The 17,560-nt window shown below is 39.6% G+C and overlaps 2 protein-coding genes and 1 long non-coding RNA gene across 6 annotated transcripts; all 3 read left to right on the top strand.

The window, feature by feature from the left end:
• The first annotated feature begins 1,024 nt into the window (after positions 1–1,024).
• Positions 1,025–9,719, top strand: rap1gapl (RAP1 GTPase activating protein-like). The gene is made up of 19 exons (XM_085177808.1): positions 1,025–1,809; positions 1,973–2,005; positions 2,125–2,215; positions 2,414–2,449; positions 2,543–2,590; positions 2,707–2,904; positions 2,987–3,084; positions 3,540–3,618; positions 5,112–5,165; positions 5,424–5,507; positions 5,616–5,716; positions 5,801–5,930; positions 6,082–6,243; positions 7,024–7,095; positions 8,123–8,209; positions 8,321–8,476; positions 8,564–8,647; positions 8,761–8,780; positions 8,871–9,719. Exons 1-19 carry the CDS (start codon positions 1,739–1,741, stop codon positions 8,959–8,961), a joined length of 1,695 nt encoding a protein of 564 aa, XP_085033934.1. The 5' UTR covers positions 1,025–1,738; the 3' UTR covers positions 8,962–9,719.
• Positions 9,720–10,900: 1,181 nt separating this feature from the next.
• On the top strand, positions 10,901–14,726 carry LOC146508435 (glutathione S-transferase kappa 1-like). Of its 3 annotated transcripts, none has more exons than XM_085177818.1 (8): positions 10,901–11,000; positions 11,345–11,452; positions 11,531–11,612; positions 11,722–11,850; positions 13,380–13,522; positions 13,607–13,723; positions 13,821–13,914; positions 14,270–14,726. In XM_085177818.1, exons 2-8 carry the CDS (start codon positions 11,384–11,386, stop codon positions 14,317–14,319), a joined length of 684 nt encoding a protein of 227 aa, XP_085033944.1. In that variant the 5' UTR covers positions 10,901–11,000; positions 11,345–11,383; the 3' UTR covers positions 14,320–14,726. The 3 variants fall into 3 exon arrangements, with proteins under 3 accessions (XP_085033944.1, XP_085033942.1, XP_085033943.1); XM_085177816.1 differs by lacking the exon at positions 10,901–11,000 and adding an exon at positions 11,007–11,227; XM_085177817.1 differs by lacking the exon at positions 10,901–11,000 and having other exon boundaries at positions 11,007–11,452.
• A 454-nt stretch (positions 14,727–15,180) lies between these two features.
• LOC146508434 (uncharacterized) lies at positions 15,181–17,391 on the top strand. 2 transcript variants are annotated; one of them, XR_014876909.1, is made up of 5 exons: positions 15,181–15,824; positions 16,054–16,221; positions 16,784–16,902; positions 16,985–17,059; positions 17,189–17,389. It is a non-coding gene; the product is annotated as an uncharacterized LOC146508434 (long non-coding RNA). The 2 variants fall into 2 exon arrangements; XR_014876908.1 differs by having other exon boundaries at positions 16,784–17,059; positions 17,189–17,391.
• Positions 17,392–17,560: the final 169 nt, after the last annotated feature.

The raw sequence follows: 17,560 nt of genomic DNA, 5'->3' as shown, positions 1-17,560 counted from the left end.
ATATTTGAGTTTGTAAATGAGCAATTGCAGGATAAGGTGTAATGTAAGGTCCTGCCTCCAGTTACAATCTGATATTTAAAACAACCTGATGGCAATTTTTAGTATAAAAGGGGAAAACAAGCTCCATTGATATTTAACAAATGTTAAAATACCAATAAAGATAAGAAATAATGAATTTATCCCAGATTTGGGAAATTATTTTGTTATAACAGTTCTGTTATTACAGTTCTGTTCTTTTTCAAACAAACAAACAAAAATACAAAACTTGCTTCTAGCCACAACAAGAGGAACAGGAAATTTTGAAATATGATAAGGAAATTGAGACACGTTTGCAGTGAGGAGGAACAAAATAAGTGTGGGACACACTAATGATAAAAGGTAGAGTGGACTTTAATCATACAAGGTGACAAAATGTGGTATGAAATTATCAGTCCGTAAGAGGAGGTGATTTGCTGCCTGTCCAGGAAGTGGTGCAGAAGGTGGTCATGATTGATAACAGTTTGCTCAGTGACTTCCACCACAGCTTCAGAACTGTCCAGTTCAGTGGAGGTGCATCTTTTTCTGTCAGTCATATCCCTTATACTTGAGTACTCTATGCTTTTTACTCCACCATGATTACTTGATAGCTAAACCTATCTGTTTAGCTGTTTAAATATATAAAATTGACATTTTAAACAGAGCATTCTTGTATACATTGCAAAGTTTGTGTGCAAAAGAAAGCCACCTGTTTTCCTTTTTAAATTATTCTTTAATGTTTGCCATTGCAGTTCCTTCAAAGAGATATTTCACTTAAATGTCATAGCTTTATTTGAGCTGGTGATTGAAATTTAGAAAGTTAGTCCATCTGCTCATGAAAAAGCAATACTCAGAATAAAGTTTACAATTTTGAATCCAAATTGTTGTACCAGAGGTTTCTTTTCTTCTTTCCCAGTTCAGTAATAATCTTACAAGCTCCAACGTTGAGAACCATGAACTAAAATAACTGTAAATACGAAAATAATTAGTGCAATAAAACCATACTAAATAAATCATAATAAAATAATGACAAATCACATAAAACCAATGGAGGAACATTTCTGATGCAATTTATTCTTACTGGGTTTATTTTACAATAAGGTATCAGAGTTACACACACATTATGACAAACACAGAGACAGACAGCAACCATTAATGCATTAGAACCAACAGGTAAGTGCTTTGCATTGCATGTATTCCTGCCTTTCTGTTTTTCTCGCAATCTTACTTCCTTTTCCATCCCTCTCTCTCTCTGTCACTCCCTCCTTCAACCTCCCCTGCTGTCTATCTCCTCACCCTCACTGTGTGACCTGTCAATAATTGATGATTCTCACTGACTCAAAGGGTAGCAGGTCCGGGAGAAAATGTCTCACTCATTTCTTTATTTATTTACACGCCTATCTTTAAGCTCAGCCGGTCTGTGAAACCACCACAAGCGTTCACTCGGGATCGATAGCGCGAAGCAGCGTGGAGCACCTGACCGTGTCCATCTTACAGTTAGCGGCGGCGGCTGCACCTGTGACCACGAGCGGGTTAATGCTGCCTGTCTGGCTGACAGCAGGACAGAGGCAGGAAAGGGAAGCTTAAATGAGTGAATGGCAGGGGGCAGAGGAGGAGGAAGAGGAGTGACAGAATGATAGAGTGAATTAATTCAATCTTAGCCAGCCCTGATTGACTCAGCACCAAACTGGCATGTACAAACATTCACAGTGACACCAAAGGCATGGAGAGAGAAAAGAGGAATGATATGTCCTACTCTAGAAAGAGAAGTTTCACTTTTGGGGCATATGGCAGGTAAGTAAAGACACTGTTAGTCTTAAATTAGGACTGGCATTGTGCACAAAACAAGTCCTTGGAGCAGCGGCACAACCTGAACAAACGGCACTTCTTTTAGATTTAAGTAATCTTGTCTGTTTATGCAGAAGTTGCTGAAAAGCTCTTACTTCCTTGTTTACAGTGTGGATAGATTCACATGTGGGGATGAGACGGGGTGAGGCTTTATTTTCCTCTCTACTGCAGCTTTTTGAGTTAACATGTTAACCTTTCCTGTATAATGTAAGGAGTTACTAACTGTGCTGTCTTGCTGTGTAAACCAACCTGTTGCTGCAGACCTGAATTCGTGCAGGACAAAAGTCTGGACACCCTGGATTCTCCTACCAGTGAGCGCAAGCCTTTCCGTTCTTCCAGCAGCAACCAGAAGGTGACATCCCTATCATTTTTAGTGTGCACTTTCTCGCTTTAATTTTAATTCACTCTAAGGGATGAATATCTACATTTTCTACATTTCTAGAAGTCCGTTTAGAGAAAGACTGAAATATGAGTCATGTTCCTTTTCCTCACCCGTGCTTCTGCTTTCCTTTCTCTCTACTTGAATTTCACCTTTTTTTTTTAATGTTAGGAATCAGAGCTGTTTGAAATCATTGAGAAGCTGCAGGTGAGTTACAGTGTCAATCATTTTGTGCAGTGTGTGCATCCATCAACGCCTGAGCAGCAGATGTTTGTAATCACTAAAGCTCTTGTCCATCAGGGCAGCAGGATCGATGAGCAACGGTGTGAATTCCCCCTTCCTCTCAAGGTTTCTCTACTTGATAGTAATAATAAAAAAGTGACACAGGCTCTGTACTGATGATAACAAGTGTTTCCCCAAACAAACATCAGCCCAATCAGATTCTTCTTTTTTGTGTCTATCAGTCTCCACTTTCTACAACTGGGAGAGAGTTGCCGCTTATCCTTCCTTCAAAACTGGGAGGCTACTGGATAGACCCCCCTCTGGACAGACTGGTAGATGTGAGTCCCACCTCTTCCCATTATGCCGTTGACCCAGAGAGCTATGACATCATGGAGAGAGACGGTGAGGCCAAAATCTATCACGAGTTCTTCCGCTCACGAGTAAGTAGACTTTAACTGTAAAATCTATAGGAATATTCTTTCTGCACTGATATTAATTGTTTTTGACCCTTTTGCCACGCAGTACCATCACTCTTTCACAGCAGTGGATCCAACTTTGGGCTCGCTGGTTCTCTCTGTGTGTTTGGAGGAAGAGGAGAATAGGCTCAGGGTGATTCTAAGGTGGAGATCTTTGGCTATTTTGGCTTACTGTGAGACATCTTTTATTCTAAGCTACAATGCAGCCAAAAATGTTTAACAGAAAATTGTGCTTCTCCTTAAGTGCCCCCTCAGCTCCAAAATGTCTTTCTCCTAGGGTTATTGTGTAAACTTTCAGATTCATATGCTGAAAGAGGAATATTTATCTGACTTAAATCTGATGTGAAGGTGTCATGGTACAAGCAGAATTTCATTTTAGAAGTCAATCCTGGTTTAATATGCAACTTTTACAAGCGTAACAAGGTCATTTAAAACTTCCCGTGTGCATGCTGTGCATCACAAAAGATCTTAAAGTATCTCTGAAAGGAATCTTTAAGGTTTCTTTGTTATAGTTTATATGTAGAGCGTGGTTGATCGATTATTACAAGAAACTGCATCACAGAAAAGAAGACATAATGATTGTGCTTTATGTCTCACAGGATGAAGGAGTGTTCTCTGCATGGAGTCTTCTCTGTGTCTCTTTTCCCCACCCTGCCATCTGCAGTTGAATTAGCAAAGGTATCAAACTTCTTACTGTATCATACCTATATTTCTATTTGGCAAAATAGTAACCACAAATGAAAAACTATTATTTCAAGTAAAAGCATTAATTGTGCACATTCTGTGTATTTAAAGTACTTAAAAGCTTACATATGTGTTTTATTATTTTTATGGATGCACTGACATCATAATAGCTAAACAATGAGCGGCTAAGGCTAACTACTTTATAGACTGTTTATTGCCTTACTTTCTACACTTATGTGAAAAATAAAGTTTTTTACTGGACTCTATGTTGTTCTGTGAAAAATTAAGCACACCCTTAATGCTTCCATAGGAATTAAGACAGTAAGTTGCAGCTAGATGCTAAAACAATCATCCGCAAGTCTGACTTCCTCCATAAAACCATAACTTCTGGCAGTTTTCAGGTGTGTGTGTTAACACAATTACACACTGTTCCAGTAATGGACATGCCAGCAAATTCACCCCAAGTTCAGATTGTGCAATGCTCATAGAAAAAAACCCAAGAGTTATATCTCAAACTCTGCAGCCCTCAGTTAGCACATCAACTGTTAAGGTTCATGACAGCACAATTAGATAATGACTGAACAAGTGTGGTTCATTTGAAGCATTGCCAGGAGAAAGCCTCTTCTCTCTAAAATGAACATGACAGCATGACTTAGGTTTGCAAAGCTACAGCTGTGTAAATCACAAGATTTGTGGAACAATATCTTCTGGACCGATGAGACGAAAATGAAGATATTTGATCACAGTGTACAGTCCAGTGTTTGGCAAAATCCAAACACAGCATATTACCTAAAACACCTCATGCACACTGCTAAGCACAGTGGCGGTGGGGCAATAGTTTTGCTTGTTTTGCAGCTTCATGCAGTGATTAAGTTGACAATGAACCCCTCTGTATGTAAAGGAGAATCAAACGGGCGGCCATCTGTCTGGTTGGCCAGTTAAAGCTACTGCAGGGCCATGCAACAAGACAATAATTTCAAACAAAGCAGCAAACCTGCGACAGAAAAAAAAGAATAAAGGTGTTTCAGTGGCCCAGTCCAAAGTCTAGATTTCAAACGAATGAAATGCTGTTGTGGGAGTTAAAGAGAGCTGTACGTAAAGGAATGTCTCCAAGCATCCAAGAACTGAAGCAATGAAGTGAGAGTCTGATAAAGTCATACAGAAACTTCAAATCACATCAAGTTGCTGCTGCTAGTGTGGTTCTACAAGCTACTGAGCAGACAGCACTTTTTGCAGTACTGCAGATGGTGACTGTAGCACTTTTTAATCTTGCAGTTTTTCTAAAAGAGTAATATATATGTAAAAAAAAATGCAGCAGAGTAAAAAGTATTGTTTCACTCTGAGAGGCAGTAGAAAACGGAGAAATAAACCAAAAGAAATGCTCAAGGTACTCCAAAATCAAACCTCAGTACATGAATAAATGTTCTCACTTTCAAGCACTGAATACGTGACAATACGCTTGTAATTATTCCTCACATTCTTTCTAGATGCTTTGTGACCGAGTGACTGCCTCAAAGTTTGACGTGGTCTGCTACCTGAAGGTAATATGCTCTGAAATGACTTGAAAAATTGACACATATTTCACATACATCACAGGAGGAATGCCACAGGTGTCACCAAAAACAATAAGAATGGCTCAGTTAAACACAAACAGGTGTCCCAAACAGTGTGACAGTGAGCAGAAAGGTAATACAAAGAACCTGATGTGGTTTTTCTCCCTGTGCCTTTCCTACTGTGACATGTCAGCATGTTTTCTGTGAAGCTCTTCGCTCTTCAACTCTCTCTTCTTCCTCTCTCAGGCTCCAGAACTTATAACCACATTTGATGAACACAGAGTTTCTCCTAATTTCAAGTTTGGTGTTTTGTGCCAAAAGGACAGGCAGGTAAGAACTGATGCTTTACTTCAAAATGCCATGCATTTTTATAAAAATGGCTAAAATATGGCACCATATCATAACCAATCCCTCTCAGAGAAATCCATTTCTCTGTAGCTCACTGAGGAAGACATACTGGGTAACAATGAGGAAAGTGAGGAGTTTAAAGAGTTCCTGTCTATTCTGGGAGAGACGGTTCAGCTGCAAGGATTCACGGGGTAAAGTATGCTGACAATGTGAAGAAGTGACACAAGAAATGTGGAAAATCACATGGTTTCTTCTCTCCTCGCTCTTTTTCTCAGCTTTAGAGGAGGACTGGATGTGTGTCATGGTCAGACAGGAAGTGAAGCAGTCTACACTTCCTTTCGTGGGAGAGAAATCATGTTTCATGTCGCAACTAAACTGCCTTACACAGAGGGTGACCCACAGCAGGTCATCAACCGCATCATCCTCAGTCTGTTTGTGCTGATGATTCACAGGAGAGTCTCTCTGAGGATATTATGTGTAGTTAAGTTTATGTGGGGAGGGATGAATCAACTTTTTTTTAGACACTAACCAACATTTTTCTCATCACCCTGCACAGCTACAAAGAAAAAGGCACATCGGTAATGACATCGTAGCTTTGGTCTGCCAGGAGGGCCAAACCCCCTTTCTGTCTGATGTTATCAAGTCTCACTTCCTTCACTGTTTTATTGTCGTCCGGAGGATTCAGAAGCAAGAGGAAACAGGTGGAGCAGCATATCGGGTAAGTGGGCAAAATACATCCCCATCAATGCAAATTGAATATTTGTAAAGGAATATAGCAGCTGGGTGGCCCGGTGATGTAGTGGTTGTGTGGTAGTGCTGGTGTCTCACAGCATTAACACTGACATTTTTGCAAAGCCATTGTTGTTACTTATATGCTGCCATATAGATACAAATATCCATTCATCCATCCATTTTGTCCCACTCATCTGGGCTGTGTTGTTGGAGCTGCACCCTAACCAGAGAATTCCAGACCTCCCTCTCATCCAGAGGTACACTGAAGGGAGGTATCCAAATTAGATGCCTGGACCACCTCAGTGCGGAAGAACGGCATTGCTGCTTTCAATCCGTCCTGAACGACTGAACGACTGGGCTATATTTGTTAGGAGCTTTTGACCCTGACTGGGTCTTTCTAGGGAAATTTTTTCTTGTTGGGGAACCAGACAAAGAGCATTTTACACAACCCTGATGAAGAAAAAATCATCAGGTACCAGAATACTATGTACCTTGGGAGGAAGCTCAAAGGAGCTAGCCTGATGACCAGGCTTTATCCCACTGGGCCCACTCCGACACAGCCTGAACAGGCAACACGGGCTGGCTGACCACCTGCAGGAGGCACTGTAGAGTATAGATTTAATGACTGCTAGGTGGCAGTCAGGGGCAAATGCCCTGGCAGTTTGAAAACCAGCTGATGAGACTAGCTGTTGATTCAAATATATCTGTGATAAACTGACATCATGCAACAATCTCTGCTAATCTCTGCCATTTTTGTCTTCTGCAGGTGTCTGTCACGGCAAGAGAAGATGTTCCTCCCTTTGGTCCAGTGCTTCCAGATCCCCCTGTCTTTACAGATGTAAGAAAAAACAGAGCTTCATCTGTCTCAGTATACTTTGTTTATGTGTTTATTTATTCTTTAATGTAACAGCTGTAGCCAATTCATTTTTTTAAGGTATATTGTACTTTATTTGCTTTGTCAGTAATATTCATTTGATGTCCACTGCAATTTTCTCCCAGAAATGTCAGTGGACGTCAAATGTTTAATAGATTTTGTAGCCCTACAGAGATGGTGTGGTTGCTTCATCTCTGGATGGCAGAGCTTGCTACAGAAATGAAATCTTCCTAATTTTTTTCCTACTTGCTTGGTACTGAGGGGCCCATTGCATACTATGAAAAGATTTACATAAAAATTTGAGGTCTCACAAGATATTTAGAAATAGGAGTCATGCTACGTAAGTTGAGAGTAAGTGGCCAAAAGATCTACAACAATTTGTGACGCATGAAAAAGTTAAGAAGAGTTCATCCTTGTATCAACAATTCAGGCTGATTGAGCTGATATGAAGGCAGCAGTAACTCAATAACCACTAGTTCAAAACATGGAGGTCCAACCTGGCAGTGGCAAAGTGGCCCTAAAGTGTATACTTGCTCTCCAGACTAGGGCTCTAGTGGACAAACCTTCTTCACTGGAGACATGTCAGTTCGACTCGTCACAGTGAGCACAGGTGTAAATAGTAAAATGATGGCTGCAAGTGGTTTCAGAATTCTGGTATTTTGTGGTTCATTGCCACACTGTCATGGCTTATTGAGACACTAAAACAGAGCTTGTGTTACTAGTAACTCCTGCACCTTTCTTACAGGTCTAAATATGTGCTCTAAAAAGACACAGCTTAACATGTCAGTCTAACCTTTGTCTTGCCTTGCTTTGCTCCTTTGGACGTCATTGACCATTCAGACTGCTTGAATGCGAACACACCTTGATTTAATTAGTGAAAGGTTGCTTCTGCTCCACCTGCTCTCTCTGTCAGTCCTTTATTTAAGGGAGCTCAGTGTAATCAGTGTGTGAAATATCTCACAAGGTTTGTCTTCATTTGTCCTTCCTTTAGCATTCAAAGTTCAGAGAGTTTCTGCTGGCTAAACTCATTAATGCTGAGATATCCTGCTATAAGGCTGAGCAGTTCAGCAGACTGGAGGTAGATGGAGGAACACTTTTCCCTAATGCGCTTCATTATTGAATATCTGTTTTTATTCTTCTGACTTTGACCTCTGCCCTTTTCATTCTCCCCTCCTTCACTCTTACAAAGCTCCGCACTCGTTCATCACTCCTTGAGAACTTGCAGGCTGAACTCTTCACCCGTTCCCAGTGCATGATGGGGGATCAATCACTGATTGCTGTCCCCACTTCAGAGGGCCTGCGGGGGCCATCTGAAGGAAGTGGGGGATTTATTGAAAACTTTAAGGTGAATGTTTGTATTTCTCTGAAATACTTGCATGTTTGAATTTACAATTTTAACTCTAAGCGTTCTTACCTCTGTCTCCTGTACCAGAGAGCCATCAGAGTGCGGAGCCATTCTTTTGAGAATCTGGGGGTCCCCAGGAAGAATGCTAGCAGCACATCGCAGAAGGCTAAGGTAAAAAAAAGAAAAGAAAGAAAAAGCTTGCTGTGCAATGGAAACTGTTTGAATAAAGTCATAAGATTATTCATACTAAATGCACTGATGTTCTCCTCTATCTTCCTTGACAGACAGAGAAAGATGGAGATAGGTGAGACTCATAAAAATATTCTAAAAAATTCAAATGTTCAATTGTGTATGAGCTGAGGAAGTAAAACAAATCACTTTTTGTTCTTTTTAGTGACAAATCTTCAGGACCTCTGCCTGCTCCCACTGACAGTTTGGGGGCAGCTGAACTCAAAGATCAAACAAGTCCTCAAGAGGAGATATAAAAGAAAAAACGTACTTGTAGATTTTAGACATGAATATAGACATTGCTGGCCTGTATGGTTAGACTTTAAAATCCTGGTGGATATAGGATCCAGACCTCATGTGCCAATTCAAGAACTTTTGGTGCCACCAGAGTTTCATGGAGCCCTGTAAAATAGACTGTAAAAGTAAATAGTTCTGAATGCATAAAATATAATTATATGACTGTTATAGGAGTGATATTCTAGATTCATGAGAATCGTTAAATTTAAATGTTTTGACTTAAAACAGATGGCAAGAGTTTAAATGATAAGACAATATCAGGTTTATGCCAGAGACTGAATTTGCAGGAAGGCAACACGATATAATGAATTAAATTAAAACTGAACATAAAATGTAGAAAATAAATGGTTTGTTTTAAAGACCAATAAAACGTAATTTGAAAAATCAGTTACTATTGTCAGGTGTTGGCTGTGTGCAGGTCTGGAGGACCCACAGTGCAGACTCCGGAGACAAAACGTGAACTCAAAAACAGCTTGAACAGAAAAACCATACAAAACCTAAACTGGGGAAAATCCTTGGTTATTTTTGATGTCTTAAATATACAAATCAACCAACATAAAGCACAAATACAGCATCTGGATAGCACCAACCTTTTAAATATTGTAAAAAAAAATTGATAAACAAGACAGTAATAATATTTGTATACTATGTGACTACAGTGACTACAGATTAACTTAAATTTTGTAATGATGTGAGAGAGTAAAACCTCAAAAACCTGTGTGTGATTCATGTGTGTAGGAGGTGGACCGCTCACATCAAATCGTCACTTGAGTGTGGTGGTTGTGGATAAAAGCAACACATGCACAAAAAAGGGTTTCTAAACTGATTTTAACAAAGTGTGGCAAGAACACTGGAATAACAATGAAATGAAGCAACAAAATAAAGGGACGTGCTGTTCTGTCCTGGAGTGATGATGCAGGTAAGGAGGCAGAAGGAGGTGAACCGTTACTGCATAATATATAAGATTGTTTGATTCGAATAAGATATGCAAGAGTCCGTCAAATAAAACTGCACTAAATAGGTCATCACTTAGTGTATGCACGCGCTGTACTCAGCCAGAAAGAAGAATATGTGATGAGAAGCAAGATTAGCAGTACAGGAAGTATTCAGATCTCTTACATATGCAGAAAATACTAATTTTTATGCATAAGTAAAAAAAAAAGTATTTCAGCTATAGTGCACTATATGGCATAACTATTACATGATTATGCTTTAATTCAGTGATGTAAAACTCATTTTATATTGTGGGCCACATACAGCCCACTTTGATCTTGAGTGAGCTGGACGTGTGAAATTCCCCTTGCTGTCAGTGTAAAGAAGTTTAACTATATATTCAATCCATTATAAATCAGAATATAAGTAAAAAGCGCGTTTTCAACACTAACCCTCATTTCTTCTAAATAGTAAAGAAATGCTGCTGCAGTAAATGAACTGTCATCATGACTTTTTTGGCTTAAACTGCCCGTCTGTAAAGTTCTGTAATTAGACGTTTTTTTAATTATAAAAGACAAAGTTTATTCATAGCAAAAAAAAAAACAAAACAAAAAACCCGGACATTTTTATAGTAGATATATATTAGATAGTGGAAAACTGGCACTTTTCTGTCATTTATTAAATATCTATTACTTTATTCCTTTGTTGTCGCATGAATAGCTATGGAAGAGGTGTTTATCAGTAGGAAAAGGTGTAAAACTTGTGAAAATACAAAAAAAGTCAAAAATGTATGTCCTCCTTCAGATTTTCTAAAGCAGTACAATCGGCCGGTTTGGAGTCTTTGCCAGGCCCCCGAGCCTTATGTTTCACACCCGTGCTTTGGCGCTTAGGTTTGTAATCATCATGGTTGTCTTTAGGGTTATCAGAGAGTGAACTACTGCTCGAAGTCGGTAGGTGGCAGTAATGCACATGTAGGCTGTCTTGCCTGCTGGCATTCAAGAAGAAGAAGCCCGTGCGGAAGGCTCTTGGCTGTTCTGTACCACCTGATTTGTAGCTTTTAGAGCAGGTAGGCAAAATCATTTTGGTCCCCCTTGTGGTCAGACACTGCTACTGAGCTTTTTCGTTATTTATCTAGCTCAGGCTAACTCCTGCTATCGTTTTTTAACTCCGTCTTTAACACCATTTAATATAGCATCGGTTGTAGCCAACTGTTAAAAACAACGAGTGGTTTCTGCTCGCGGTCTTTGCTGCGATTAGTTTTATTTCTGCTAAGCCCGGGCAGCTCTGCTTCAGGTTAGTTGAACTTTGTCACAGTGAACATTGCTCAGAGGCTGCCTCCAAAAACTAAACTCACTCCTTGTGAATTATTCACACGCTGCCGTTAAGGGTTTTTTTGCTCTTCATTTAAAGCTCTCGCTAACAACTGAAAGAGCGGCTGCTGACCCCAGGATGACCTCTAGAAAAGTTGTGGAGTTGTTCTACGATGTAGTTTCTCCGTATTCATGGCTTGGTTTCGAGGTTTGTGCCGTCTTGATGTGCACCACAGCATCAGATCGGTTTGTTTAGGAGATGCGCAAATATCTCATGTGTTTGCAGGTCATGTGCCGCTACAGAAACGTTTGGAACATCGATCTCAAACTGCGCCCTGCGTTTCTGGGTGGCATCATGCACGGAGCGGGTCAGTAAAGATCAGTCAGGCACCTGTAAACCTGCTGCAGGACACGCTGCACGGTCAAATCCGGGTGCGCACTGACTCTGTTTGCTCTCACATTTCTCTTTCTTGACAGGCAACAAGCCTCCTGGTTTGGTTCCTAACAAGTTTATGTACATGACAAAAGACCTCAACCGCTTGGCAGAATACTTCAATGTCCCCTTGCAGTCGCCTGCCGACCCCTTTGAGGCCATGTTCGAGAAAGGTACAAGCAGAATCAGTTCTATAATGTCTATTGATTAGACTATTAGACCCCAAGCTATTTGACCCCTAAAGACATTTTAACTAAAGCAATGGTGCTTGATTTTGACAGAAGTTCCACATTTAAAGAAAAACATAAGTGCCTACTACTTTTTATTGTTTTTTTTTTTAAGGGGGGAAAACATGCAACTAAAACAGGTTATCTTCAGATATGGGAAAACTCTACTATTCTTAACTTGATAATGTCATAGTCATGACTTGTGACATGGTGTTAAAGCAACACAAAGCAAATTTAATTTAATACTTCAAAACACTTGGCTGTGGCAAAACAAGCTGTAAGCACAACACAATATACACTTGACACTTTATTAGGTACACCTCACCCGCGTTTGCTTTGAGAACTGCCTTAATTCATAAGAATTCCTCAAAGATTTTGGTCCATGTTGATCACACAGCTGCTGCACATCCATGATGTGAGTCTCCAGTTACACAACATCTTAAATGTGCTCTATTGGATGATGTCTGATGACATTTCAAGAAACCAGACGAAACTAGCTCTGGCAGCAAGAAGATATTTCCCCCAGAGAACTACCGCTGTCATATTTTCTCTTTTTTGGACCATTCTCTGTAAATCCCAGAAGATCAGCAGTTTGTGAAATACTCAGACCAGTCTGGGACCAAAAACCATGCCACGTTTTAAGTCACTTAAATCACCTTACTTCCCTATTCAAATGTTCAGTGTGAACTTCAGCAAGTTGTCTTAATCATGTCCACGTGTCTAAATGCATTGACTTTCTGCCATGTGATTGGCTGAATCGATATTTGCAATGAATGTGTGTACCTAAGAAAGTTTACTTCCCTTTCTATAGAGAGCCAACAATTCCAGATACTGTTGTATGGTTCATAAGAAACCCTCCTTCAAACTTTTTTAATGATTTTCACCAAAGATCGAATAAAGAACTGCAGATTAAGAGATTTACTCAGATATTAGGCTTGAGATGTGACATCTCATGATTTTGTCAATAGTGGTTCAGGTAATAGATGCGTGTTAGCACTTTTTGCAAATACACAGCAACAGTATCATGCATTTGATATGAATGAAAGTCCAATATTGACTCTTTAAAAATCTTTTTGCTGATGTTTGCCTTTGTTGACCTGTTAATGGCCATCTTTAGCTACAGTCTGTTGCTGTGCAGGTAGCGTGGTCCGCTCATCTGAGCTTTTTTATCCAGAAATTATTGTCTGATGAAACTAAAGGTGAGATAAAGGACAGCAAAACAAATGTTTAGAGTCTTCATGTAAATCTGAGTCAAAGAGCTGAAAGACAGCTAGAAAAAAACTGCAGTGGAGGTGGTTGCTTTGGCTTGCAGAGCATCCAGTGTGATATACACAGAGCTAGCCTTGTGGATGCTTCCAGCAGCCTGACAAGAAATAATGTAAGTGTAAGGATTGGTAACAGGTTTTTGGTAAAGTACTACATTATTGAGCAAAGCTATTAAGACAGTTTCAGGTGCTCTTTTCTTCTTCTTCTAGGCAGCTTGGCTGCAATGCGATTTGTGGCAGCAGTGCAAGAAAAAGAAAAGGATGGAGAGAAGGTGGTGAATGTGTCCCGTGAGCTGTGGAGAAGAATCTGGAGTGAAGACAAAGACATCACTGAACCTGCGTCGCTGTCTGAGGTGCAGACTCTTTCTCATCCTGGCTCCATTTAAAACAAAATTAAGAAGCACAATTTAATTTTGAGACTTCTTGTGTTTTTGCAGGCAGCAGTGAAAGCTGGATTGTCTGAAAGTGAGATAAAAGAACTGTTGGCCATGTCCACCTCAACGCAGGTCAAAGAGAAGCTTAAAAGCACAACACAGGCAGCACTTGATTATGGGGTCAGTTGTCCTTCAGCTCCTCTTGTAGATCTAGCAAAGTGAAAAACAAACAAACCATCAGCTATAACCCAAATCTCTCCTCCTAAATCCTTGTCAGGCTTTTGGTTTCCCCATGATTGTGTGTCATGTTGATGGAAAGCCAGAGATGTTCTTTGGATCTGACAGATTTGAGCTCATGGCCCACTGCATCGGTGAGAATACAATTCTACCATCTCTACAAATTTACTATCAAACTGGCTCAAGTAAATGGAATAAAATGACACCTTAACTTGTAGTCAGTGAAAGACTTTGCATACTTTTGGCTCTTTTAGTAATTCTTTTTAGCCGAATATTGAATTGATATTAAGGAATCAATTGTCACTTATTTTTTGAACTTGTTGCTCTCTGTTTTTATTGTAAATCACCTATGATTTCAAAATGACAAAAACAAACAAAAAAGTGTTTGGCACTCTGGAGAAAGACACGCATCTCTCCAGGCAGTGGCACTACTTTTCCTTCTTATTGTTGTCAGTTTCTTATTCAGTCACATTTTGTTCTCTGTTTCAGGAGAGAAATGGCTGGGACCTCAACCCAGCAAATCAGCTGCCAAGCTGTAAAATGAAACCTGTTTTCATCTAAAGACGATTTGCTCACAGTTTTGATTTGTCATTAATTTCCATCTTTCATTTTTCTGGAATTAAATTCCCAGTTTTCCAAGTTGTGAAAGGCTCCGTCAGTGGCAGAAACAAGTTTCCAAACTGGTACTGCTGAAATATGTGTATACATATGGCTTTTTTAAAAATGTTAGTCATAAAAAACCCTAATAACAACAACAATAATGAATGTGGGTGTAGATTTGGTCACATGATGTGTGTCTACCAAGATCAACCAGTGTTCACAGACCTCAGTGCTCATATTTTGAAGACATATTATGTAATCTACTGCTAGTATTGTGATTAATGTATCATACAATTGTGCTGCTAATTATGTGCCAAATAAAAGCCTTTGAAATACAAGACAAGTATTTTTGGCAGCTTGTACTAAACCTTATTATTATTATTATTATTATTGTTACAGTAATATTCATGGTCCCAGCTGATACTTTTTTTTTCTCTGCCAGTGCTGACATTTGTGATTTTTAAATGTCTTCTAACTGCCAGCTGGTCAGTTGGCTCATTATTTCCATTCATGACTGAAATATTGACCTGTTTTCTTCCACTTCACCAATTCAGAGTTGCAGTGGGGCCGGTACATCCTGGACAAATATATCATCCTCAGGATGATATCTAAAATATATATCATCCTGAGTGTTAATATATTGTTAAGTGCTAATTTGGTTAAACCAGGAGGAGTCATAGTTTATGAGCCCGTACATCTTAGTTTAATCTGGGCTGAAGCAATAAAACTATGGTAATGATAACCTAAAAGGGGTGGCTGTAGCTCAGGTGGCAGAGCAGGTCAGCCACTAATCAGAAGAACAGAAATGTTTGGCCTTTGGGCGTGTAGTGCATCACTGGAACTAATGTGATGAAAAAATGCAGGTAAACAGGTTTGGAGCTCTTGGCTGTGACGTAAAAGCGTACTCATGAAGATGAGCTTCTATGAATTTAGACATAGATCATTAGGACTGCTTTGTTAGGCTTTTTCTGATATACATCTTTGATTAAAGTAGTCCAAAAGCCTTCGTGACAAAAATAAAGGTGTTAGACTTTAACTCTGATGGGCTGTTTATGTTTATGACTAGTTTGTAGCAGGAGGGAAATGCTCCGTATACCTCACAGATAGCAATACGACATTTGACGTTTCTGGTCTCAGTTACCTGTTTGCTCAGATGCCTCCTCGTACTGATTACCTGTAAGAGTCACATTACATTACATAAACAACAGGCCTGTCAGGCAATACATTTTAATTTGACTACTTCCTCCATAACAAAGAAATCAATGGTTTTCCTACTGAGAAAATATCTGGACAACTTTTAAGTGTATGAAAGCACTAAAAACCTCCTCAGTATGAAGTCTGGTTGTGTGAGCTTCTTGCATCTCTTCATCTCTTTTTATTTTCTTTTAAATATGTGACAGGATGTCTTCAGACTTTCAGTGCAAAACTGGAGACGTTATCTGTGGTAAGTTTCGTGGCTACTTCTGCTCACTAAACAGGTCTGACCATTTATGGGGCTTGACGAGCCTAACCCTTGTTAGAGAGACGTCTTCTGTCTTTGCCTGAAGATAGAAGATAAACTCTGCACGTCAGCTGGGCAAAAATATTAGCATAGACTGCATAACCATATCTGCCACTTTAAGTACTTTGACTCTAAAGACGGACGTTTCCTTGTGTACTTTCCCTGTTTGCAGAGATCCGAGTGTACGAACAGGAGGTGATCGTCATGCCCGTCTTCCTGCTGGCCAGCTTTCTGATAACGCTGGTCTTCATTTTACTGCTGCGCTTCTGTCCAGAGAAGGTCGATCGTATCTGTCCAAAGTCAAAGGTCACTACCAGGAGCATACTGCATGGCATTGACGGTAAGAACACAAAAAAGAATGAAGTCGACTGTTGTTGTGATTTGGGGCTGCATAAATAAAATTGAATTGAATGTTTTTTGTGATATTGGTAGTTTAAGTCAAATTTGTGGCCTGTATTTGCTTGTTCATGAAACAACATTATATAAAATTTAATCTAAATGAACAAAAATAATACAATAATAATATTTTGAGCTTTTGTGTCCTTTTAATTTTGCTCACTGCTGTGAGACGTGCAAATTTTAATTGTTTTTCTGGAACTGTTTAATTTATTTAACTCATATAAGCAAACACGAACATTTAATAAATGGTTTGTAACACATTGTAATGTTGTGTTAGGCAGATGTAACTTCAGGTGAAGGAGTTTACAAATACTGTGCATTAATAAGTACTGAAAAAAATCCTTATATAAGCAACTACTACAATTTTATGTGTTCAAAAGCACATGCATGTTTCTGCTTCTCAGCTTTTTTATAAATGTTAAATAACATGACTTGAAATAGTGTCTAGGTTATGGTCTCATTTACTCCCTGTGTTTTCATACAAGCCTCTATTCTCTCTGCAGCTCCATCAGGTATCAATGTTCTGGAGCATGAAAGCATTGCTTTGGACATGCCCAATTCCTACTCCACCTTCCGGTCCCCGCACACCTGATTCTCCTTCAAGCAACAAATCAAAGTCAAAGTATGATAAAATCTAAATGTAAATCTCCAAATCGAGATGTAAAAGAAGAATTATTTAGACGTTTTTGTGACTGCCTTTCCAGGACAATGGGGATCCGCCATGTGAAATGACAGAGAAACAAATCTTTACCATGGCAAACCAGGTGGCCAGTGCACTGGTTAGTATACAAATATACTGTATTTTCATTGGCTCTTTTTTAATGCTTGAGGGCAGTCTTTTAATATTTATAGGAACTGCACATGCTCATCTGGTTAATCTTGACTTCGCTGTCATGTTGCCCGATCAGGCGTTCCTTCACAGTAAAGATCTTCTCCATGGAAACATCCGTGCCCGTAGTGTACTGATCAGTAAGATGTTCACAGCCAAGCTTTGGGGCCTGCATGGAGTCTATACACGAAAGAACCAAGGAGCCACGCAGAGGGAGGATCCGAGCATGAAGAAATGGCAGGCACCAGAGGTGCTAGCCAAGAGGCCTGCCAATGAGAAAAGTGACGTGTGAGTTCTTGTTAGATCTCATTTGAGCCTAATTTTATGTGTCACGTGTATAAAAGATGTCTTGGTGCTTTGTTTACCTTAATATCCTCTGATAGAGTTGTTGCTACATGAAATGTGTAGTCTATAAGCTTGTTATTAAACTCCTGGAAGAAAGACTGTAACA

This window comes from Neolamprologus multifasciatus, chromosome 11 (assembly GCF_963576455.1).
Source record: "Neolamprologus multifasciatus chromosome 11, fNeoMul1.2, whole genome shotgun sequence".
Lineage (NCBI taxonomy): Eukaryota > Metazoa > Chordata > Actinopteri > Cichliformes > Cichlidae > Neolamprologus > Neolamprologus multifasciatus.
The sequence above is the reverse complement of the archived record's forward strand: the minus strand, read 5'-3'. Positions and strand labels throughout refer to the sequence as shown.